At 38.9% G+C, this 25,929-nt stretch overlaps 1 protein-coding gene and 1 long non-coding RNA gene across 3 annotated transcripts in view; both read right to left on the minus strand.

Annotated features, from left to right (window-relative positions):
* Nucleotides 1-25,929, minus strand: part of ZNF521 (zinc finger protein 521) — a 217,540-nt gene that overhangs the window by 113,839 nt on the left and 77,772 nt on the right. For both annotated transcript variants that reach the window (XM_031552839.1, XM_031552840.1), the window contains exons 4-5: nucleotides 21,454-24,806; nucleotides 5,648-5,732 (exon numbers count right to left, since the gene is read on the minus strand). In XM_031552839.1, coding sequence (XP_031408699.1) covers nucleotides 5,648-5,732; nucleotides 21,454-24,806 — 3,438 coding nt within the window. The remainder of the gene's footprint in view (nucleotides 1-5,647; nucleotides 5,733-21,453; nucleotides 24,807-25,929) is intronic.
* On the minus strand, nucleotides 15,393-21,447 carry LOC109366757. The gene is made up of 2 exons (XR_002113321.1): nucleotides 17,352-21,447; nucleotides 15,393-16,303 (listed from the first exon to the last, which is right to left on the minus strand). It is a non-coding gene; the product is annotated as an uncharacterized LOC109366757 (long non-coding RNA).

Here is a 25,929-nt window from a genome sequence, read left to right on the forward strand (position 1 = left end):
TTTAATTAGGGCTTGGTGAAGTATTTACTGGTGTAAACTAGAATTCTTGTCAGCTGCAGGGTTGTTTTCCCATTTGTTTCCTAACTTTGGTGCTAGGTGGCTTTTTCTCTTCCCCTTTATTTTCTCTTCCTGTTCATTCTACCATGCTACCATGCTCAACACTACACAACATTCTCTCCTCAGAAACAAGCTCTTTTCCTTACCACAGCTGACTTTGAGAACTTGTTTTATCCTTCACACTGAAAAGGTTGAAAAATAAAAGTCTGCGTACCCAAAAATGACTTACATAAAAATTTTCAAAAGGAGGGTTGCAAGAAGTGCCATCCTTTCCCCCAGCTCCCCAACTTTTCAGACAGGGGCCTGCTCCTGCTCTTGCACTGGGCCTTGCTTTTCCATCAACGAAAGTAGCAGCAACCTACAAAGATTGTGGCTGTTTCCCCCTTTTATCATTCTCTTTGTCAGCCTGATCAGTCCTCAATGGTAAATGTGCTGCTCTGTTGTGCACAGCCAGCGGCTTGCAATTTGCTCACTATGTTTCATGAGACAGTTGTTTGTGGCTGTTTGGAACACATTTACCTCTTTGGGGATTTATGCGCTAGTTGCAATGCCAACCTCCATAGTGATAGAGATTTCTTTCTAACTAAAATAGATAATTAGAAGCTGGTAATTATTGGTCAAGAATTATCAGAGTGAAAAAAATTAAGCTCTTCATAAATAGTTCTTGGCAATGTCATCTCTTTACATTATCTCATGCCTAACAGCACTTTACTCAGAGCACTTAAAAATTTACACTACTGCTGTTGAGCCTCATAATTTTATGTGGAATAACTCCTTTTCTGAGTTAAACACATCAGAACTCCCTCAGTTCTGATCTACTCTGTATGTGCATGTGTACAAAATCCTAGGGATTACGGCAACTGTTCAGTCTATTGACACTGAACTGCATCAGATACGGCAGATGTAAAGGAATCGGTATAAGAAAATATCATGTTTAGATTATCTACTTAAAATAACAGGCAAAATAATAAGATGAGCAGCAGAGTGAAGCAAGCAGAATACAAACAATAGCTGACACTCCTTCTACACTCTCAGGTCAAATGCCAACTGCAAACTATGTGAGCAAAACAAAGGGATGCCAGAAAGCCTCCCTCTTTTCCACAAACACCCAGAAATAGAAATTTCTCAAAGAAAGCTGCTAAAAATGCTATGTACTCTGCTCAGAGAGAAAAGCAAAATCTATAGAGCTGCTGAAGAATTACAGTGTTTGCCAGTACTTCCTAAAACTGCATGAAACATACCTGAATTTACATTTCTTCCTCTCTAATTTAGGAGCTGAGAAATTGTTTTACCAACAGATTTCAGTAAACAAACCAACAAACGTTTTCATTTGGCAATCACCCTCATGATTATCCAAACAAAAATATATACTCATATCTAAGTCCAAAATAATGCTTAAATTGACAGTCTACTTAAAAAAGCCAAACGTTTGCCTCCTTTCAGCCTACAAGCATCTTCTAAGCCTGAATCAGCCTGTAGTTTAAGCAAACACGGGTGCTGCTTGATAAAGCACAGTGTCTAGATAAGTGAGGACATATCTGGCAGTCAGAACTCTTGAACTTCCAGTTACTCCACTTCTTTTGCATCTTTGTCCTCATTCATTCAGTGAAAAAAGCTTATTGACATATCCCATCACAAAGATAACAGGAAGACTGGAAAAAAGATTGTGGAACAGTTTTAAAACAGGAGGCTCTAAAATGTGATTAACATGTAGGACTGAGGAAAGCCATCCCTACAACACCTTTTTAACATATAACTTGTACAATAACAAATGTAAATTGTATTGCTGTCAAAGATATTTAAGGCACCTTATTGGATCATCTGCAGATTTTGTTTTCCATTAGGTGGCATAATCTTTCTCGTTGAACCGATTGAAATGTATAACAAAATCTGCAAAAATGCTGTATGCCCTCCTAACAAAGAAGAGTAAGAGGCTTTTTAAATAGCCTCTAATCCCTCTTCCCCTGCTAAATGTCTAGTTGAGATTATATTTGATTAGACAAAAACACAAACATACACACAACCTAAAAATACCTACCCTCAGTGGAACTATTTCAGCCAACAAAGTAATTCAGGTTGCCTTATTTAAAAGTCTAAGTTTCACACTGGGGTTTAACAAACATATATTTGCCTTAGTGACCTTCCATAATGCATCCTGTCTATGTGGATGTCAGCAACATGAACTCAGTTTACATTCTGGGATCATGTTCAAGGGACACAGTAACTAGATGGGACAGTATCAATTTTTCTATGGTCCCAAATCAGTAAAAAGTTGGTGAGCAGCATTACCTCCACCAGTGGTTCTCATTCCTTTCTGAGCAGAGTTTGGCAGATGACTTTCTGCTTCATTGTTTGTCCCTGCTTCAACCATCTTCCTCTGTCCTCTAATCTCTTTCTTTTTTTTTCTTTTTTTTTAATGTTTTTCCTTCTGGGAGGGCTTGGTCTTTATTCCTTTTTTCCCAAGTTTCTGTTTGTTTGTTTGTTTGTTTTTAATAATTGATATTTATGACTATTTTTTAAACTGGTTTTTTTCCTGTTAATTAACCGAAATTCTCTCCACTGTTTTTCTCCCTTTTCTTCCCTGCTCCTTTTCTCTTTTCTCTGAATCATATCCAACCCTTCATGTACGAAGATACTAATCTATACCCATCAATAACTGCAACACGATAATGCTAACATTTTACTATGAGAGGAAGTAACCATTCTTGAGACTGTGTGATGGCTGAGAAGGGCTTTATTACCCCTACATTTGATCTAGGGATTATCAGACTTTGTGACTTTTAGGGTCAGCTTTCCTAGATTATCTTCCCTTCCCTTGCATTTGAAGTCTTATTTTTCCTCCTCTCTCTTCCTGAAGCTTTCTCGCTTTCCCTAATCTACAGGAGTGAGCATCCTAATGGAAAAACAGGGCAGCAAGACATATTTTATCAGATACATGTAGAAAAGGAAGGAACCAAGGTGTTTAGGACTGCAGGATTTCTTGTTTGGGAAATATGCTGTTATCAACAAGTCTGTATTCAGTCAAATGTTTCAACTAATTTTTCAATCCACAAATTGAATGCATGTAGATATCTATGGATACATCTATGAGTTATATATTACATATATTCATACCAGTATGTTTGAGCACGTTTTCTGTATTATATAGGAATACTATAAACCTATGTAGACACACATAAACAAAGGCCAATTTTAAACAGCTTGATGTCACCCCTTGAACCTTTCTCTCTAGACAGAACATGGTCTTGAAAAAAGGCTTTGAACAACAATATAAATTAAAGGAGGGGTGAGGGGTAGTGAAATTAGAAAGATAGCTACAGAAAAATCCAATTACTGGTGAGAAAGCTAACAGAACTGAAGATCAGAAATTGTTTTTCCCTGTGCTTCGATTCTAAGGTCACATTCAAAATGCTCAGGAATGCTGATATTCCTTTCACCCCAGCACAAAATCCCCTTGCATTTGCTTAATCGAGGCTACATCATTAGGAGCTGCACGGTTTAGTCTGGCAGTGCAGATAAGAATCTTCCACTGAGCACAGATTACCAGAAGCATGACCAGCAAATCTCCCTGCATGTTTTGCAAGCTCCTTTATTTCACTGCAAGATTTTACATTAAGCACATTTAAATCTGTGTCACTATGGTTTTGTCATGTAGCAATATAATGCATGATTAGATACAACACAGCCAAAAACAATTAAATGTATTTTTTAAAGATTCTCAGTCAACCTCACCCAGCTTTTAGAAATAATACATAGACAGTTAATCATTCATTTTAACAAAATGTCAGTCTTTTCAGAACTGCAGACTGAAGCTAACTGGATTTGTTCTGTTTTACTTAATCTCTCCTTTCTCTCATCCCATTCTGACTTTTTACTAAACACATCCAGAAAATAGAAGGAAAGAAAACTAAAGAAAATCTGAGTATTTTATGGAAAAAAACAGGGGTCCAATTCTGAAAACACAATGCACATGAGAGGCAGGCAGCAGATAGACACACCACTCTTGCATTCCAGCATCACTCCTTACCCAAGGTGTCTGTATTCCCCGTCATGTTTCAGTATCACTGAAAGCTACAATTAAGGACACATCATACATGGGATTCAAAAAACCCAAACAGAAATGGCAAGTTCTGTTGCTGGTAACAAGGGACTTTTAAATTGCACGTTACTGACCCAGACTGAACACTGAAGCAGTTCAGATTATCTCTTCCCCAAAGATACAAAACATCAGGACTGAAGTTCAGTACAACAGGCAAATCACTTTTCTCATTTACAAAACCAGCTTGTCACTTGTGTTTACTCATTGTTTCTGGAAAGCATATGAAATGTTCAGCTCTAAACATATTAAAACTTATTAATAATGTACTCAGAAAAAAGAGCGACTAAGCTGTGGCAGGTAATTTCTTTTACAGTGTAGCCAAGTTAAAAGAATTCATGGAAGAAATATTGAAGTTACCTCACCTGAGAAAGAAATTCAAAAACTAGCATCAAGCCAAGCATTTTTAAGTTATAAAATGAAGGAAAAAAACAACAATATACTATCTTTTGTTAAATATGTATTTACTGGTTTGCACTCCGTATACTTGGGTCTGCATTTTGCATGCTTTTTTTATTATGAAAGGAAGAAAAAACAGCATAAAGGAAAAAGGGGCAAAAACAATCAACTGTATCCATCACTGTCTTGAAATGTGAAATTTGGAAAACATTAAAAGCAAAGTAAGACCACCCTGTCAATGTTATCTTATTAGCAGGCAAATGATGTGCTTGATAAATTTAATTGGCTGATAGAACTCTTAGTGCTATTGCTGAGTGGTTACCAAATTGAAAACATTATGGGTAATCCTAGGGGAATAAGCAAATAATAAGAAAATATGAATATCAAAGAAAAAGCAGCTTTTGTTTTATTCTAATTTACAACTGTAGCAGCCTTGTAAACATCAGGCTAGGCTTGGGTTAGGAATCCTAAAAGATTTTTAAAATATGCTCGTACCTTAAAGTGCAAATTCCTGAATAGTACAATTCCTTATTTTTTCATATAAATGATAGTATTTAATAGTAATGCAGATACACTCAGGATTTTTTTCCAGACTGTTCAAACACAACAAACAATACTATTTTATGGCCATTTGAATTATTTATATTTCCTAACGACAAAAACTCACCAGTTTTGATTTTGATACCAAGGTGCTTGAGAAGCACACAGTAGTGTCATTACCATAATAACTTCTGAAATTAAAACCTGTCTAAAACTCTATGGAAAGCTAACATCCAGTTCATTAACCATTCCTGTTAGTTTGTTTTCAATAATGCAAAAATGATTAGAAGTTTAATTTGCTAATCACCTGTGTTTTGACTGGCAGTGGATATATAATTCTCTGCAGAAGTCTAAACTAGCCCTTGCAGAAAATAAAACATGCTAATGCTTTATCAAGTCTAATAATATGAACAAAAAAATCAATCATACCTAGGTTAATCATTGATGGATGTACAATTAATTTCTCCTTAAACTCTGTTTAATTTTAGAGGCAGTGATGATCATGAGTAAGAGAAATAGCTATCTGTCTTTGAGAAGTTTTAGCGCTTCACTTACCAATCATGTGGTTTGCAACATGAACTTGGATATCCCATTCATTGTAGAAAACCATCTGACATTTGATGCACTGGTAGGTCTTCTTCTAAAGAAATAAGGGTAGATAAAATTTACTAAAACATACAATTGGAACCATTTCATTATAACTCAAAATGCTGAGTTCAAAGTGGTCATTTAAAGCTCTCCAGCAGTGTTTTTATTAAGACTTAATTATTAATATTAAACCAATAACACTGCAGTTCTGTATCACCTTTTATGTGTTTCTTGAAACTCCATAGAGGTTGGGTGGTTTTGGGTTTTTTTTGTATTTATTTTTTTCATCTTTCTAACTCCATGAAGAGAGCAATACTGCTAAAACACCACTGTCATATTCACAGGAGGCAAGATGTGATGAGAATACGTGGGATGTGATCCAGACAACACTGAAATCAGTATGAACCCTTCATTTTATATCAATGGAGTAGGCCCACTACAGAACTGGGGTGAAGCTAGGAAGAAAACAGATCAGAAACCTGTCTCCCCCTCAGTCTCAGCTAGGTTGCAGAATCTCCTCTGCATGTACATTTCAAATGGTCCATCAGGTTGCCATCCTTCAAAGAAAGTAAAGTTCTCATTAGTGTGGACAAATGGCTACTGCTTTCAGGCAGTAGTTTCTATTATCTATTGGCAAACCTGTACTAAAACTAGGAAGGCTGGATGGAAGCCATCCAGAGAGCAACCCTTCTGGCCGTATTAGATTGGGCCTGACTTAAAAATCATGATGTATATAAATCAAATTTTGTTATAAACAGTGAAATGTACTTTGCTCTCTTTGGTACACAGGAGAAGTCTTTCCCTTGTACCTTAGTATCTTTCAAAATAGATCTGTTGTAACACTTTTCTGCAAGGTATAATACTTATGCAAGATGATATGGATTAGGCAATAACATCCTAGATTTTATTTCCTCTTATTACTTTTCTGACCAGAAGTTGACCAGAAATTTTATACCACTTAGCATGTCTTTAGAAGTGAAAACCCTGAGTATACTGAAAAATAAAATTTTGCTTTTTCATCCTAGAGACTTTAAATCTGCAATTCCAGGCACCTAACGAGACAAGTCAGATGCATAAAATTATTCAACTGCATAATTGTAATATCAGGGACTACATTTCTACAGTAAGTCCTGGAGAGCTTAACTGTCATTTTGAAGATGCAGTGAAGGTAAGCCCTGAAGTGCCACATCAAGCTAGTTATTCAGGAGACATGCATCTTTCTGTACAGCCACAGACATCTTGGCTACATTAGCAAAAAGGCAGGGTAAAAAAATAAAAAAAGAAAGAAGAAAGGAAAAAGCATATAATTTTTTAAGAACATGAAGTTACAAAAACCTGGCACAGATGTACTAAGTTACAGGTTTCATATATATGTTCACTGGGGAAGAAGTATGGTTCATTGGATAACAAGCATCAAAAATGGAGTCTATTTTGTATACATTTAACTTCTAAGAGTGTTATACAGCTGGTATCATCTATTACATTTTTTTAAAAATCTTGCTTTTTTTCCTGCCCCAGATTCTAAGCATTATTAAAGAATTGCTGGATTTCTTATCAGCAATTGTCTTATCTAAAATGAGATGTTATGTCTCAGAGCAAGTGCTCGTTCATTAAGCATCTTTCCACTAGAAGCCCTTAGAAAGGAACAGACTTTTTCAATGTGTATCATCTTTTTCTTACCAAGTTAACTGTAAAACTAGCGACTAATCCAAGTCAGCCCTGAAATTAAATGTTCCTGTGGGCTTCTCTTTACAAATCTCCTATTGCTTTCATACAGAGAGGGTATTATAATTTTCTTCATGACAGTAACAAAATACATCATGCCTCTTCTCAGTGGAAACACTCATAAGCCTTTTCTGCTCTTCCTCATCTAAACCAGCTTAAGTTTCCTGAAATGTAACCAAGTTAAATCCTTACCTCAACAAAAAATGAATGGGCACCCACAAAACTAACCTGCTTTGACTTAGTTTTGACTCAGTTTGACTAGTTTTACAGTTACAATTTGTAAAACCTGCTGTTAAAAACAAATACAAGACTTTTCTCCTTTTCAGGTGTGACCACAATGGTAACACAAGTAGAAATTCAGATGCAGTCCAAGGTCTTCCTATTATACACTGGTAAATTTAACCTTACTGCACTACATCTAGATCTATCAAAGACCTCTAAATAATGACAATCATGATCAAAGATTTATTATGCTAAGCTCTTTACAAGGTGCTTTTTGATGCTGACATATAGAACAACAATATTGCATAAATAACAATCACTCTCCCTTTTTTAAAAACACCGTTTCCCTTTAGAACTAGTTAGAAAATATTTCTTACTCCCTGATGACTGGCACTATATATTGTTTATTAGCATACCCCTAGCATTATTCCTGATATGTGACTTTGTTCAAAAACAAAGAAACATAAACTTAATGGCTGGTCTTTTCTCTTGTTAGCACAGTAATGCAGAGTGCATGTCAAGATTTGTTGGAAAAATTATGACTGATGTACATAATGGCAAAACATACAAAGGCTGGATTTTTTGAAGTCTCGTGCAAAAAAAATAAACTCATTTAACAACAAGCAAAAACAATAATTTACTAGCACTTGCTAGCCTCTTGAAATGTTCTGACACATTTGGAGAATCACACAGAGGTTTTCTTTTTATCATGACGGAAAGAATGCTTTTTGTGACTGCTGCTTGATCAAAACCAAGTTCTTCTTTGTTTCTGAACATATTCTAAAATGTTGACATCGACATTTATTAGCTCGACACATTCACCTCAAAGTGTCTAAACTTGTTCCTGGTTAAGTTTTGATTTTAAAAGCAAATTCAATAAATTCCATTTACTCTTAGATTTTCAAAGTGATCAAACCCAGACATTTTCACACCACGTTGAACAAACCCCACATACTTATTTCAATACGTTTCACATTCTAAAGCAGCTCTTTTTTACTGCAAGTTACATCTTAGTCTCACAGGCTTTGTCAGACCGGCAGCACTCGTGACTGCTTACACAGGCTCCTGGATCCTGCCGTGCCCCGTGGCCGGTCCCAGCTCCCTACCAGAGTCAGATCCAGGGAGACTGAGCTCTCCTCACTCTTTTTTCCCACAAAGGGGAAACCGGGGGGTATAAGATGGAAAGAAGCCTTGGAGAATGGCAGCTCCATCTCCCCTGCCAGGCAAGAAGCCTTGCTGTGCCAGTGTAGCATCGCATAGAAATAAAATTGGGTCATGACTGAAAGAGCCACCTGACTCTCTCAATTGTCTGCAACTCTTTGCAAGGCAGGACGCAATGAAGGCTGTGACAGCCGTCCTTGCCTGGCCTTGCTGCAGCTGTTTGCAGCACCAGAGCCCCAGCAGAGCTCCCTGTCCCTCTGCCCAAGTCACTGAGGGAAGGCCCAGCAGGAATAGCAGGCACCCAGGCCTTGCTGCTCCAGCTCACTGTTCCAGGGCATTTCAGCTCCACATGAAGATGAAGGGTGGACAGCTCAGGGCACTTGCATCCTAACCTGTCATGGCTGCATTTGCTAGAGGACACCCGTCAGCCTTCTGCCAGAGACAAACATGCCAGCGCTCTCATTCCCCTCTCCAAGCACAAATACAAACCGACACACATTAACTGTTAGACTAATGTCACACCAGCAATGGCGGGCCACAGAAGAACCTGGACAGCACATTTCCATATGTATACACTGGGCAGCACCAATAAGGAATCAGGAGCAGCTGTAGTGTGCTACACTGTGCCTTGCTGCAAAATTTCCAAAGACATGTTCCAGAGAAGAACGATGCACACATTATCACATGAAATTCTGAAAATGTCTGAATGTTTTCTTTTTATTTCTTACATCACCACAGCCTCACCTTTCCATAAAATAAACACAACTCCTCAATAAACAACCTCACAATCATTCACAAACCCCCTCCTGTCAAGAAACCAACTGACAATTCATTTCCTACATGCTGAGCGCAAATCTGAGGCCCAAGTCACAGCTGGGGCCGTTCAAAACTGTCCTAGAAGAACAACCGCTTGGACTAGATGACTCACACAAGCACTGGGCAGCCACACTGCCTCTTGCAATCTTGGTCTTTTTCATTACTGATTTCAGAGCTGATTTAAAGCCTTCCAGCATGCAAAGCTTCTCTGTGACTACCTTTAATGAGCTTCAGATAGGGCCTTCAATCCATGCAGAGCATATGCATGTGTCTCTCTAACCTTTTGAATAATTAATGTCACCTAGACCTTTAATTATTGTCCTGATCTGCACTTGTCATTTGCAGTTTTCAGAATTTCCTTACTATAAAGGTTCTGAAAGTGTCCATGTCATGTTAAAATGGGCTTCGCTGCCTTTATAAGTGGCCCAGGATTATGGTCTTTCAATTGGTACTTGAATTTAATCCACAATTCTATTTGCTTTTAAAAATAAAAACTCTGCTTTTTAAAAGCCAGACAACTAATGAACACTCTATGAACTCCTCTATTAGAGGATTCATAGTTCTACTCAGAAGGTCCTTCTATGTAGCCTTATGTGTCCTGTGACTCTCAGATACCCATACATTCTTTTTTTTTTTTCCTATTTCCTAATATCATTACATTACTTGAGAATGAACTGCACATGCTATATATTTGCTCATGTTCCACCTCGTCAGTGTCATTCAGAATTCTATCATGTGCCTGTTTTGTTCTGACATTTCCCCAGTTTTGTACTATCACTGAATTTCATCACTTCACTACTTATTCTTTCTTCTAGACTACTGATACACTGCATAAATTCAGAAAAATTCATGCAAGTAGTGACTCTCAAGGTTTTCTATTATTCACATCCCTCCAACCTTAACTGTTTCACAAGACTTCAGTGCTATCCATATCCAGGTTAGTGTTGCTTTTCTCTTTTAAGTCAAACAAAGTAGCTCTTCCTATGCCACGTGTATCAACCGAATAAATTAGACTTCCATGCAATACTCTATCAAAAGCTTTGCTAAGATTCTGGTAAATGTTTACATTCTTTAGCAAAAAAAATTTAGACATGATCCTCCCTTTCTGAATCATTACTTCCTACCCTCTGATAAATCCAAAATTTCTGAGTGTTCTTCTGTCACTACTTTCTCTCCTCACTGTCTAAATCAAATGCACAAACCCATAATTTCATGCGTAATCCTTTTGCTTACAGACTTACAGGCATCCCAAGATTATTCTGTACTATACATACACTCTCCTACATGCAATAGTTTCTAGCATTGAAAATGACTTCGATGTTCATCATCATAGGTGTAACCTCCCATTTACAACCAGATACATTGCTCACCCCCGTGATGTTGGAAAGGGGAATTTTCAAGGCTTTTTCCACTTTGTCTTAGCACTGAATGATGGAGTGGATCAACAACACAGCCAAATTAACTTGCAACTGCTAAAAAAGAGTAACCCTACACCTCCCACATCTTCTGATTTCCCCTTCCCAGACTAATCATTCTCTCCCACATTCCCTCACATTAAATCCAGATTGGAATGAATTCCACCTGTTAAACTAACAGAAAGGTAATCTGACAAGAGAAAGCAAATAGCTTCCGTGTTTGTGCTCCCAACAGATCATTTGCAAAAGCAAGTTAAAGCTTGCACGCTAACTACGGCAACTTGCTGGTGCTAACTCCTAATGCTGCCAGCTGATTTTTTACATTATTATTTCATTAAACGTTAGCAGCGTGCTCGGCCCTGCGTGAGGCACAAGAGCAACCATGGTCCCAGCCTATTTGTCCATTTAGCCATTTTTCATCATAACTCAGATTATTTTTGACAGTACCTTAATTGAGGATTTCTTTTCTATCTTCCTGGATGCTTATTTTGTCAACCTTAAGCTCTAAAAGAACTAAGCATATGTTAGACAGTTTCACTGCATAGTTAGCTATTTATCTTGCTTATGGGCCACTGTCAGCTTGCATTTTTTCTGAACTAATTGCTAACTCTTCTCAATTGCTAATAGAACACCCTTTAAGTAGTATTTCCTGATTGTCATTAAAAATATGTTTATAAAGATTTTATGAAAATTTTTCTGTTCTGCTTTTGTTTATCGGGGTCTTAAGTATAGTGTGATCTGAGTACACATGTTTAGAAAGAAAAGACAGTCAATTCTATAGGAAGAAAAACAGTAAATGGAGAAAAAAACATTTTGAAATTCCTTTCACAGTGGTTACTCATTGCTTTAATACACAAAGTTCTATCAGTTCTTCCTTCTTTACTTGAAGCCTTACAGTTGCTGTCCTGTCTTCCAACTTTGCATTCCGGATGCTGTATTTAATCATAGCTGTCTTCAGTGCCTCTTAGTTACAAATCTTTTCTTTCCCTAGCTGATGAAGTGCATTAGCTTGCAATATCTCACACCCCTATACAGAAAACACATCTTGCAACCTTTTAAAACTGCATTTCTTCCCTTCAAGCTCTCTAATCCTTTAGCTCTCTACATGCCTTTGAAAATCAGGTACCTGACAGAAAAGGAACTATAAAACTGGCACCGTGTGTCTTGTATTTATTTTCTCTTGATTACTTCCTATTATATTTACATAGTTTGTTACTACACATAGCTGTAAGTACCATGGATTTGATTTGGGATCTGGAAAACAAATATGCTTTTTTTCTGATTTTCTATCCTAGGGCCTGATCCAGGGTGAGACTGGGCCTCAAAACATGGCAAGTGCACATGCTGAGCAGTTCTCAGGAATCTGGAGCTTGCAGTGTGACTGAACTTCTTGTCACAGAATCACAGAACCGCAGGGGTTGGAAGAGACCTCAAGAAATCCAGTCCAATCCCTCTGCTAAAGTAAGTACCCTAGAATAGGCCCCACAGGTCAGCATTCCTCCCCCTTTCTGTCTCCTTACACTGCGCTTAAAATCAGAGAGAAGAGACAAGAGAGAGAACTGCAAACCCATCAAGAGGCATCCTCACATTCCGCATCTCAATCTCAGAGCAGCTACATGGCTATGGATGTTAAGGGGATACTACAACCGAGACTGCACTGATAATTTTGCAGATGATGTGGCATCAAAGCACAAGCAGCAGAGCATGACTTGGCAGGTCTGAGATGCAAAAAGCTGATATTCTGAGTAGGCTGATGAATTGCTGGTGAGCTTTTTAAAGTCTAGTTCTTTTTTCCCTTTGTTTAAAAAAAAAAGGCATACTGAGACAGACTGCCATTCAATAAAGCCACTACTTTCTTCACCAACAATCAGCAACAGATGTAGACCAATAAAATTAATAGTTTGCAAGTACGCACAAGAGAATACTCTTTTGTCTCTTTTCACCATCACAAATTTTGTAAAAGCTCTCTGGATTTTAACAGAAAGGCAAAACTGGGGGCCTTTTATACACCTCATTTTGTTTATTTAATTTGAACATTAAAATCACTTTTCTCCCACTCTATGGAAAATTAATGACAATTAATTTCAGTCTCTAGAGTGAGACTTGGGACATTTTTCTTTTCCTTACTTGTCCACTTTCAATTCAACCTTTATTCCTGAAGAATTCTGGACTATTACTTAAGAGGATAATTCCGTCCTACTGAACAGTTGTGCTCAAAAATATGCAGCATTAATATTAATGTACAAACAGAAATATATTACTCATACATAATATATAAGAAATTAATTTTCATTGAAATATCAGGAGAAGGATTAAACTCCTTAGATCCTTCTCCTGCAATTAGCTCTGCACTTGAGCAAGTCAATGGGACTTCACAAGTGAAGGCTTCACTTGTGAAGCCAATAGGACTTCACAAGACTGGAACTATATAAAAGCTTGCCTATACTATAAAATATTCCACTAACTGAATTCCACAGTCATACTGCTGTGATTATAGCACCACTCTGTATGGATACTGTCAGGCCACATCAATGTTAACAAATATACCAGTAGCGTCTGAGCGGGCATACAGCTGCTGACATTGCAGTGATGCCTGACTGCACGCCCACTTGGCAAACCTCAGCAGCAGCAGCAGAGCTGCCCAAGGAAGTGGTGTACCAGCAAAACAAGCATGCCACTGAGTCAGTCTTCATTGCTGCCCACAACGGTTTGTGTCTGGCAGTTTTTCCTGTGAAGACATACTTGCTTTCCTCTAAGAGAACTACAGGAACCTCCCACAGTTCCCTCTGTCCTATTTTATAACCTTTTACTTTCATACTACTTCTCAAAATTCCAGTAGTTCCTATTAGGTACATCTTGTAATAAGTTCATGGGCTTCAATCTACCATATTCTAACAGAAAAAGAGGTCAAGGGGTTTACTTCAGAAACAGAATACCATATGTCTAGGCTTGTCTAGACCATTATATGGACTACGAAATTGTGAAGCAGGGATTAGAAGAAAACAGAAGAAGTAAGGTTAAGAGAAAGCATTCACAAAAATCATCAGGTGTTGCAGACATTCCCTTATTAGGCCTGCAAAAGAAGGCCCAAGCAGCAGAAAGGATCAACTGTGAGTTTGTCAGGGAAAGCTGCAGGATTGGCATGTGCAGACAGCCACATTCCTAGTTTCGCACCAAACGTACTTCAGCCATCAGAACAGAAACCAAGAGGACTGTTGTGGCAGTGGAAATGAAAGTGGAAAAAGGAAATTTGGAAGCTTGGAATCTCAGATCATTCTCTATTGGTGAACCATTCTATTTCCTCTTAGAAAAAGCAGAAGGAAGAGGAGGCCTTCCAGACACAAGAAGCCATTAGGTGTGCCTTTTCGCATACTGCTGAATCTGGATAACAGGCAAGAGAGGATCCTATGCAGGATACCAAAATTGTGGAAGCATGACCAAAGGGGACAGTCTCTTTCCCTCTTACCTTCCACCTTGCTTTTGAGTATACAAGCAGCAAGCAACTTTCAATGATGGCATTTCTAAGAGGCTATATTTTTAAGGGGCTTTTCAAAGGCAGTTCACGGGCGTTATGAATGATCAATGAACACATGTGAGGCCTTCACTTTGATGAACTTCGGTCTCCAATAGAAACTGCAAACTGTGTGTTTTTTTCTTTGATTTGCACATTGTTACTAGTAGGACTGTACTGAGATGCCCCACCTTTTCATTCCCTGACTTATGACGTCTATATTAGCAATAAAGGTTTAACCACCAAGAGAGAACAAGGTAACACAGATGTGCATCTGGTAGGCAGGCCAAAAGCACTCTGGAAACCACAGAATGGCTGAGATTGGAAGGGATCTCTGGAGGCCATTTTGGACCAGTCCTCTGTTTAGGCAGCAACACTCAGACTCCAAAACCTCTTCTGGGCAACCTGTACCAGTTACCCACATAGAAGCCTCTGTATTTCAACTTGTGCCCACTGATTCCTGCCTTGATGTGCCCCATGGCAACAACTAATGTTAACAGGACACACATTTCTGCTGTCATATCTACAGCTGTATTTTATACAGTAATTTGTAAAAGAATGCATTAAATAGAATAAATGGGAAATGAGATTGGAAGAAGAAAAAAGTATCCAAAGATTTTGAGTTAAGATTTAAGATTTTAGAGTTAAGATCAATCACAGAGATATAGGTCAAACAAGAGGACTCTCCAAGATGCCACCTATCAGGTGGTTCATTTACGTTCATTTTGTACATCTTTATGGAACAAGCAGTACTGGGGATGCACATTCATTTTAAATTAACAGTTAGCCCATTCTGTGTTTCTCATGACAGAGTGACAAATTCAGGTGTCATATTTGGTGTGCGAGATAAATAATACACACATTGCATATAATAGCTTTATTGAGCAGTGATTAAAAACCAAATAAACAAATAGCACTTCTCAAAACATTTAGTCAGTTAAAAAGTTACTGTGTAATCACCACAAAGAGTGGATCGTGGTTTCTTATAGCTTCATGTCTTGTGGCTGATTGACTTTTGCAGAGAAACCAGGTATGAACTTCAATTAAAGCCATCTTCCTGGTTTGGATCTCTAAAAGACTTCTTTCTTGTCTGGTTTCTATCATAGATGATATGCTGGCTCATTTTTCTTCCACCAAAGTTGTAAAAACTCTATAAACTTTAATATTCCTGCTCAGCTATAATGTTTTTGTTGAAATTGGGCAAGAATAGTTGAAAAGTTGGAGGGGGGGAGAGAGAGAACTCTCTAGTAGTATGCAAAGAGACAAAAAGAGACGTATGATTTCCCTTGTCTTGTTCCCAAATATGATCAGGCTAGAAAAAAGAGAAAGTTTACTGTGGTTTCTACACGATTTTGAGGTCAAAGTACTAATACTCATCACTGTTGATTTTCCACTGAGGTTGTGTGGAAGGGAAACTGTGATGTTACCCGGTCACTTGGCCAGCAGGCACATGAATGAGGAAAGTCCCATGAAAACAGTGGGCTGCCCAGATGATCTGCAGGAGCGTACATCTTAGGGCACTTTGTCTCATAAGGCTCTGTTGAAGTTCTATGAGACATAAATACATTTACATATGCCCTCTCTAGAGTTGCTTAATGTCTTCATCTATTTTCCTGTGCCTCTCTCCTGTTAGTCTGCTTTTCTTCAAGGAGGCACTCCTTCCACTGCCTTGTTTCATGGAAATCTTGGCTTGGAACTCTTGTAAAGTTTGGAGAACAAGTTATCCTTTCTTCCTCCGATGCAAAGGTACGAAGAATTTCTCAGCTGAAGCATCTGACAAACAACATGACAGCATTAGATTTTAATGATCAGTGGACAGGAAACTAAAAAAACTTACTACTGTTTAGCAGCTCCCAGTTAACATAAGGAGTTCCTTTCACAAACTGGTGAGTGCAGAAAGATGGGAAATTTGCTGCTTAACTTCAGTAGGATTAATAGCAACAGGACAATAAATAACACCATCTTTGTTAAATGCAGAGGAGTTGTCTGATAGATCACTACTGAAAGTGTAAAGACAAAGAGAAGAAGAATGCTATCTTGTCAGCCACCTAATGGCAGTGGTCCTACCAGAAATAAGAGTGTATGGTAATGAGAAGGTGGCCGCCTGTGTCTAGAAAAACAGAGTAGCCCTTACTAAAAATACATATGGCTACACATTATCTTCATGAAAACGATGTCAAAATGATTCCAGAAGGTGAAGCTGTATTTTTAGCAAGCTCATTCTGAAACTCCAGAAGCAGAAAATATGTTTGCTACAGATTACTTCCACAAACTCTTTCAAATACAAATCTTTGTGCCAACAACAAACCTTCTTTACCTTTTTCCATCCCTGAATCCAAAATCCAGCATGAAAATCACAGGCATGGATTCACTGACAGGAAACCCAATGTTTACATTACAAGTCTATGTGCTTTGTGCCACAAAAAATTCTGTAGTTCAAATGATCAGCTTGGATTGCTGATGAGGAGGATTATTTTAATTTCTTTATGTATTTCAATTAAATGCATGAGTATTGATTTCAGAGCATTTCTTCAGCTAAAAGCACAGTGATTTATGTTGCTAAAATGCGGTTGCTTGCCCTGCCAAAAGCATGCATTTGGGAACATTTCTGGGTTGCTCAGTCTTTCCTCTCTTCTTTCTGCCTATAACTGCTAGTATCTGATGTTGAAACAAACCAGCTACTTCAAAAGGCAGCTCCTGTTATGTCTTTTTGAGTTTGGCAGTCTTGGGGAATGGAGGGGAGGAAAAGTAAGAAAGGTAGATTCAGTGCCCATGAACAAAGAGGGGCAAAAAAAATGTAAAAGTAAAACAGTACACCTACCTGAATGCCATTCGTGCTCCCAGAGATACCATTTCAAGATTCATCTGTGGTCAGATACGTTGAGATTCAGGGAGCCATCAGCTCTTCAGCACCTGAATTCTGTGACTCCCGTTTCCATGAGCTCATTGTCAGCCTGCACCTTTATGGTTCCTTCCAGAATGGTGCTGTGATGTGCTCGGTGCTCCTTGCTGGGACATGCCCACCCTGGCATACAGCTTTGTGCAACCACAACGGGACAGAGAGCAGCCCCAGATTCTCACTGCCATTCTTCAGCTGGCTTCATTGTTGCTAGTTGTTTTCTACTTTGTTCAGCGCTTTGATTCTCTGCCACAGTGAATTTCTGTCTTTTGCAACACCTACATAAACATCTTTATTCCTGCGGTAATGTAGCAGTGTGCTTGCACTGCCCCTTCTCTTCTCAGGACCAGAAAACCCAGAATGTCCTTGTATTATTAATGAAGGACTGTCTGCATTGCCACAGGTAATACAGTATTCACATGAGCTTCACATTCATGAAAAAAAGTGATACATAACTTTAGCTACTTACAGCAGCAATTATGCTTGCTGAGCATCTACTCTGGATGTTATCAACAGGACCCCAAACTGAGCACAGCGGCTCACAAGGACACACTAGCACCAGATTAGCTTTACCAATGAACTGTTGGTGTAAAGTCCACTCCCTCCTCCCCTGCCTGCTAAGCAATTAGCGGTATAATTATTATTGAACTGTTATGCTGGTATGGTTCTGTGTGTACAGAAGTTGTGAAGCTTAAAAAGAAAAGGCACAACTTTCTGCTGTGCCAGCAGTTCTCTCATTAGGTGCATGGCAACACACTGAAGAAGAGCAGAAGAAGCAAAGCTGCACATCTTTTCTTGAACATTGCTTTTTATCTTCCTAGTGCTTTGCAGAAAATGTATCGTAATTAAGCATGGCAATGCATTTTCAGAAACTATCAAAATTATTTTCTCAATAAGGAAAGTGAGGAAGAGATGTTCAAGTGGACTTGTCCGAGATGCCAAAGCACACGAGTGGCAGGAAAAGAACCTCTGTCTAGTTCTCAGTTCACTATCATATAAACCTTGTTCTTCACTTTTAAACATTAAGTATCAGCAAGATTATTATTCTAGCCTAACAGCATACTTGCAATAATTTAGGATTTTTACAAGAAATCTACAGCCTGAATTCAGCATCTCATTTAGCTCAAAGAATAAATTAGGGATTTACTAATTTAAAAGCTCTTTCAATAGCTATCTATCCACAGTTGAATTGTTCAAGTCTCAAGTCTGTCTGTCTGAAGGCAATAGTACAATCACATCCTATCATGTTATTTTGTACAGACTAAAAAGAAAAGTGTTCTAGCTTAAGCATAAGAATACTTGACCAAGAAGGCAGAAACCATGTGTTTAGTGTTATCTTTTATCTTAAAAAGGTATCTTCTAGCACTCTTAGCACAGTCATCTTTTAACTGGATAACAAAGGGTATTCTGTACTGTTAATTGTCTGATAACTACTTTATATTTTTCTTGCTTCTTAAGTGAACTATTATTTACTTGAAGCTTGACATCTCAAGCCAACAACTATAAATAATGCAAATGGAACCTTCACCCCTTAATGTAATGATTTTTTTTTGTTGTTGAAAATTTCTCCAAAATAGCACATTTAAGTAGCTTTCTTCAATATCTCAATCTATTCAACAAATATTCTTCCAGTGCAGGACCAAAGCCACTTACTAATAATAAATTTTAGAAACTCAATTTGTTTTTACTGTTTGTGTTATACGCTTATGTTTTCATTTCTCTCAGCCTGGATAACAAATCTATAGTGTTGAACATCTTTGCATTACCACTTTGAATTTTGATTCTCATCGCTGTAACGTTTGCATCGCTACAATTTGAAATAATATCTGTTAGAAAATTAAATTATCTTTCAAGATTTTATAAACATGCATTTATAGTTTCCAAAAGTACTAATGTTTTATCAGGAACTTGATAGCTTTTTGCCTCCCACGAGAAAAGAATCTGAAAGTCTAGGTTACACATGTGAAGACAAAACCACAGGCACTGAAAAAATCAGTTTAAGAGCTCTGAATGGAGGCAGAAGGCAAATGGTGATTCGAAAGCATGCAAATGCTACTCAGAAATCTTGATGTAGTTTAAAAGGCTTTTTCATCTTACATACATTTCTAAGATAAAAATTGAAAAAAGCAAGAAAAGAAACATGAAACCAATCAGAAGATATAAGAACTCTGATTATACCTGATCCAAGTACAAGAAGATTCCCTGAGGACTGAGTTACTGAAGGTAACTGACCTTATATCACTGCAGAGAATGCCTAAATCTCATTTTCTTTAGTTTACAAGCAAGAGAAAGTCAAATTGGCAACATGTTATCTTGTTAACTCTCTTAACATGTATGATTCTGTTCATGCTTGAGGTAGCAGGAATTGGCTTCCAAAATGACTGGGAAGAGAGATATCAAGCAGTCTTTTGGGAAAAGATGAAAGAAAGTGGGATGACTGTGAATCTATCAAAAATTTGTAGCTGGTCATTCGGTGATTCCTACTCAGCAGCAATACTACAGGATCATCAATGGCCTAAAAGTACAATAATGGGAGCCACTCTTTTTCGCTCCTCTTTGAAAAGGTTTTCCTTAGACTTGCAGTTCTCAATCTAACAAACTGCTCCTCCCATTAACTATGCAACACATCCCATTCCCCAAGCATCACCCATCACCCCCAGTTTGCACACTGGAGATGCAGATGTCATAAAAGCATGGAGTCTTTCTCTGGTGGATGCATCCTGACTGGTATTACACCTTCATCTCCCAGCTGGAGCGTTCCTCTTGGTAACACACCAGGTCCTTTGCTGCTTCAGTGGCTTCCTCCCAGCTATGTTCTCAGTAGCTCCACACTTAACTCTTGAACCACGCACCCTTATGCATCACCTCTCCTTCTCTCTGCCTCCCCCCTTGCCCTCCAGTTTGCACATGTCTACTAGGTGACAGGCTAAGAGATTTCTTGCCCAACAGATGGGCTCACAAATAGGGAGTGATGAAAGAGACGGAAGAGCAGCTCTTTAACCACAGGGTATCCATATGCATTCACAGTGATGGGTTACAACACACTTGCACCATTACATGTTATAAGCTTTTTCGAAACAAAAGCTATTATTTCTTTTAATCTGTGTGTGCTGTGTTTTAAGGCTTCCTGAACTATAATAGGTTATTATGCAAAATACCATGCCTAAAATACTAACTCTCAGTCATTCTATTGCTAATATTTCTGAAGATCAGAGATAAAACAGATTCCCTTCAGTCAGTAAATGACTCCCCTACCTTCCCCCTGTACTCCCCATACAGCCATTATTTCTTGGTCACTAGAGTCTGAGAAAGCAGATGAGATCTTTTAAGAGTTTGACCCTTTGTTTTTTTCTGAAATGTAGATTTATTTTCTAAGTTACACTGCATGAACAGGTAACTTATTCATTCATCAGGCACTAGGTGCTTCAGCAACATCAATCTGTTCATTGGGAATGGAAAGAAAAGTAAAACAAGGAACTGCCTCTGAAGGATGCATTTCCCAGTTTACCTTAGGCTAGTGTTGCACTTCTATTTAATCCAAATATGCTGTAAGTGAGAAAATCAATGTCTACAACACAATTTGCAAAGAAAAAAACCAACCGCAGTTTGTTGTTCACAAATATTTTTTAAAAATCTACCCCTTATGCCAGCATTTTGGCTCACTGCGTTCTACTCCTCTGTTCTTAATGCTCCCTGCCGTAAGCACAACTCCTAGCTGGGGATTCCAACGCATTAACAGAGCTAGGGTAAGATTCCAGATCTCAGTTGTGCTGGCATGAAGATAGCTCTCCTCAGTGATACAGAAGACAATATCCTAGGGAGACTGGAATTAGTCCTATTCCACACAATTCAATCCAAGATGTAAGGCATATCAAGAAGCAAGTAATTACTAGCTAATAGCTACAGATGGAAATGTAACATGGTTCAGCCTAAGAATTTCATGACAAGTGACAAGACGACTTGAAAAAAGAGGGATTTTTTCTAAAAGGATGGAAGGTGTCAAGAGCAAAATAAAAAGGGTTACCTCTTCAGTTTGGGAGGGGCTGATTCTGGGCATTGGAGATACTTGTGGTGTTTTCAGCTGTGTACTGTTGCTGTCTGGAACAAGCTCTCTGTGGATTGACTGAATATGGTTTTGGAGTTCACTTTCTGATTCAAACTTAACATTGCAACTAGAACATCGAGTCTTCAGTCCCCCTGCCTTGCTTTTGTTCTCAATGGAACTCAAGTTCTCATTTTGGCCCATGCCTTGTCTGTTACTGCTTGAAGGGATGTTGACACTTGGACTACCACTTTTACTGAGATTAACACAGCTAGCACACAGACCATATGGCAGACCATTGATGTCAAGTTTCACTAAATCCTGTTTTGAACGAAATTCCTTCAGGCAAGAAGCACACTTGTACAGTTTCTGGAGATGCTGTGCGCGCCCCGTAGACTGCACGGCAGAACCATTTCCAGTTTTCTGCATGTGGAACGTGCCGTGGATTTTCAGTTCCAATGTGGAGGTCACAGTCTGCATGCACACCACGCAGCGGAACCCTGTCAAAGAGTTCCTCAAGTCAGGGTGCATCTGGCAATGCTCTAAAAATTCCTCCTCACTCTGCAGAGGCATCTTGCAAATCCTGCAGTTTCCGGTGTCCAGGCTCTTACTATGTGTGACTTTATGTTCAGTAAGAGTCAGAAGAGATGGAAACCGCTCGCCACAGATTGGGCACATGTAATGTTTCACTGGTCCCAAGTGTGTCTGCATGTGTTCTCGGAGCCCGTTTTCAGAGAAGAATGTTCGAGAACACACATTACACTTGTAATTCCCTTTAATGAGTTCAGCCTTTTTCTTCACTATGGCACTTTCTCCAGGTCGAATGTTGTGGTCACGAAGCTGGTGGTTTTGCAGGAGAGTCTCCATGGTGTAAGCTGCTCCACAAATGTCACAGCCATACATAGGCTCAGATGTGTCCACATCCTCTTCGCTGCCATCGTGGCTGTTATGGGACTCCTGGCTATTTGTCAACAAGGTCTGGAGCTCCACTTCTTCCTTCTGAACCTGCTCAGATGCCCCATTCGTTCCACAGTTTGGGGTTTTTGTTTCAAAAACACAATGTTTTTCCCTTAGGTGCTTTTCCAGCAAGATGATGGCATGGAAAGCTTTGCTGCAGAACTTGCAGTTGTACTTCTTGCTGTGCGTAGTAATATGGCACTGCAGCTCCACCTCTGTACCAAAGGACTCACCACAAAAGATGCACTTGTGCACTTTGCCTTGGTTCTCCAAGTGGTTGTGTTTAACATGAAGCTGTAGGTCAGTCTCATTGCGGAAATCCCAGTTGCAAGACGTACATCTATATACCTTCTTTTCATTGCTGTGCTTCACAGCCAAGTGTAGTTGGATAGAGACTTTGGAGTCAAAAACCTCTTGGCACAAGGTGCAGCGGAAGAATACAAATGTATGCATGTCTAGTAGGTGCTTCTGCAAGTCATCCACAGAAGTAAACTGCTTGTCACAGCTTTCACAGATGTAGTAGGTTGAGGTGATCATAAAATGAATGGTCACATGCTTCAGCAGAGACTCCTGATTGGGAAATTCCTTGTTGCACTGAGGGCAGGTCAGTTTTGGCAGGACAGTATCAAGATGTGTTTTTAAATGAGTCTGAAAACCGTCCAAGGAAGTATACTTAGCACCACATTGATTACAAATATATTCACCTGCAGGACGAGGAGGAGCACCTCCAACTGCCTGCATCATTTTTAAAGAGGTCTGCTCAATCGTTACAGGAGATAAGGGGCTCATGGCTCTGGATTTTTTTCCATTGTGGATGTAATTCAGTGCCAAAGGAATGTTCTTATGGTTCTCCTTGATATGCTTGTTCAATTTAAGAACGCTATTAAATATTGGAGAATTTGTACAGTAAGAACAAGAATACACTTCCACTACTGGATCTTTTGGGGTTCCGAGCACAGGGGAACCAAAACGGGAACTGCTAAGATCACAATGGACTTGTCTAATATGCTCTTCCAGAGAAGAATCTGTAAGAAACCCCATGTAGCAATGGGGACAAAAGAACGCATTACTGTCCTTAGCAGCAGGGTTGGCAAATCCATGAGAACATCGGATATGTTCCTGAAGAGTGTTGAGGTCATTGAACACTTCAGAGCAGAAGTTGCACTGATACACCATTGCAGGCATAGTGGAAACAATCAGCCCTGGATCCGGAGCTTCGTGGACTTGCTTAAGATGTTCGTTCAGATTGTAGAGAGATGGCAATACCTCCAAACAGTACTGACAGATATGGGCTTGTTCAGGTTTATCTAAATGCATAGTTTTCAGGTGTATCTGCAAAACTGCAAGGCTGGAAAATAACTGTTTGTTGCAATAAATGCAGCTGTAGGTAACTTTTGCCTGTTTACTTGAAGGACCAGTGATATCTGGCACTTGCTGAGCTGCCCGCTTCCTTCCACGGCCTTTTGGTATAGGGGGAGCTGTTTCCACCATTGTTGAACTATCCACAGAGAGATTGGAATCTGGAGTGGTACTTGAGACTGAGGTATAGCCAACAGTTACCAATGATGGGCTGTTGCTGTGGTTGCATGATTCTGGCTGCTGGTGACTGTCCATGTGGCTGTACAGCTCTTCCACAGTGTGAAAGTTCTCAGAGCAAATGCTGCATGAATTCTTCTTCTCACCATTATGAGCCTGCTCCATGTGATTCACCAGAGATGTTTCCTCTACAAAGAGTTCGTGACAATAAACACACTGAAGAGCAGATCGGTCTTCATTAGGAGAACACTCAGGGTGACATTCTGCAATGTGCTTCTGAAGATCTTCAGGAAAATCAAAGCCTTCTTCACACTGACTGCACTTCTGAGTGTCCTTCATTTTCCAGTCCTCCATCCGGGAAGCAGACTGAGAGCCATCCTTGTTCCTCTCGTGAACCTGCATGTGGCCGTGCAGCGAACTAGATGACAGGAATCCACGTCTACAAATGGCACATTTATATGGCTTGTTGGACGTATGAGTCTTTAAGTGAATTTTAAGATGATCACTCCTTGAGAATGCTGCATCACACTCACTGCAGTGGTATTTCTTGTCTCCCGTATGAAGCTTTATGTGGCGGTCCCTGCTTCGTTTGTGTTTGAAGAGACGACTGCAATACGTGCATTTGAAAGGGAGTTTGTCACTGTGACTTTGCTCGTGGTGCTTTAAGTAGCTGAGGCGGCTGAACGATTTGTCACAAAACTGGCACTGATAGGGCAATCCTGGGCCTCCTTCCTCTTCACCAAAATCACAACCTTCTCCATGGCTCGGGGAAGTCTGGTCCTTGCTGGAAGGTGATGATGCTGGCCATGAGCAAGTGGGGTCATCCTCAACATCCACTCCATCTGAAAATGAAAAAGAAACATGTCCACAAGCTTAATCCCTACAGGTCAAAGGAGATATCAGATGCACACAAACAACACAGGCCTGCTATTCCTAAAGAGCCAAAACGTATTAAACTCAGACTAGGGTATTTCTTAAACCTGTATCAAACAGCTTCAAGACCACATTTATTTTTATCCGACTGTAAAACATTAAAAGTTATTAAATAGTTCTGTGCCTATATTACCTTTTTATTGCTTTTTTATCATTTTTTCTCAGTTGCAGGATATGTATTATACACTGACACATTTATTAAAATGCAGATTTTAATATACTTAATGTTTCTTTTGTATCCATTGGAAAATGATTTGCATATTATGTGAGCATCTGAAGAGTCAAAGGAAAGGAGAAAATATTACAGGAATGATTTAAAATTAATATAGTCAACCCACATTCCTAATATTTAATAAAAAAAATTCCCTCTGCTTTGTCTCAATTTTTTTTTTCTCTTGAAGTTGATTTTGAATGTAGGCTATTAGTGAGAGAGTCTTGAGTGTTATTCTAAACACTAATATGAAAAATTAGAGAGAAGGAACTGGGCAACAGTGTAAATGGTAACGTTTTCTCTAATAAAGTGCAACTAGATTTCTCTATTAACTATGCAATTCAGTTCCTGAAAGCTGGCAGCTAGATCATTAAATGTTCAAAACAAACTAACAAACCAACAGCCAAGCTGACGGAAAATTAGAAAGTTTCACAAGGGTCAAATGTGAACAGCATTTTTTTTGCCTTTTTCAAGTTCAAGAGGTTGCCCACCATTTCTTCCTTTTTGCAAAAGACTCAGCCAGCTGAACTTCCTTTGTCTAGCAGAACCTGTACTGTGAGGTGATCACAGACAAAGCAACTTGTGGAAAACTGGAAACAGGAAAAATGATAAACAATTATGATAAAAGCTGAAAGATTTATGAGTAACAAGGAAAAGACAAAACAGGAATGCTAGCCAGATGATAAACTGAACTAGCTATCCATGATATAATCTCACCTTTACACAGGGCAAGTCATAATTGGTGTTTTTTTAACCAGGTGTGCTCTACAATTTTTACACCTTTTGACCACAACTCATAAGAACGCTTGAAAGACCACTCT

The sequence above is a fragment of the Meleagris gallopavo genome, chromosome 3 (genome assembly GCF_000146605.3).
Source record: "Meleagris gallopavo isolate NT-WF06-2002-E0010 breed Aviagen turkey brand Nicholas breeding stock chromosome 3, Turkey_5.1, whole genome shotgun sequence".
NCBI classification, from domain to species: Eukaryota; Metazoa; Chordata; class Aves; order Galliformes; family Phasianidae; genus Meleagris; species Meleagris gallopavo.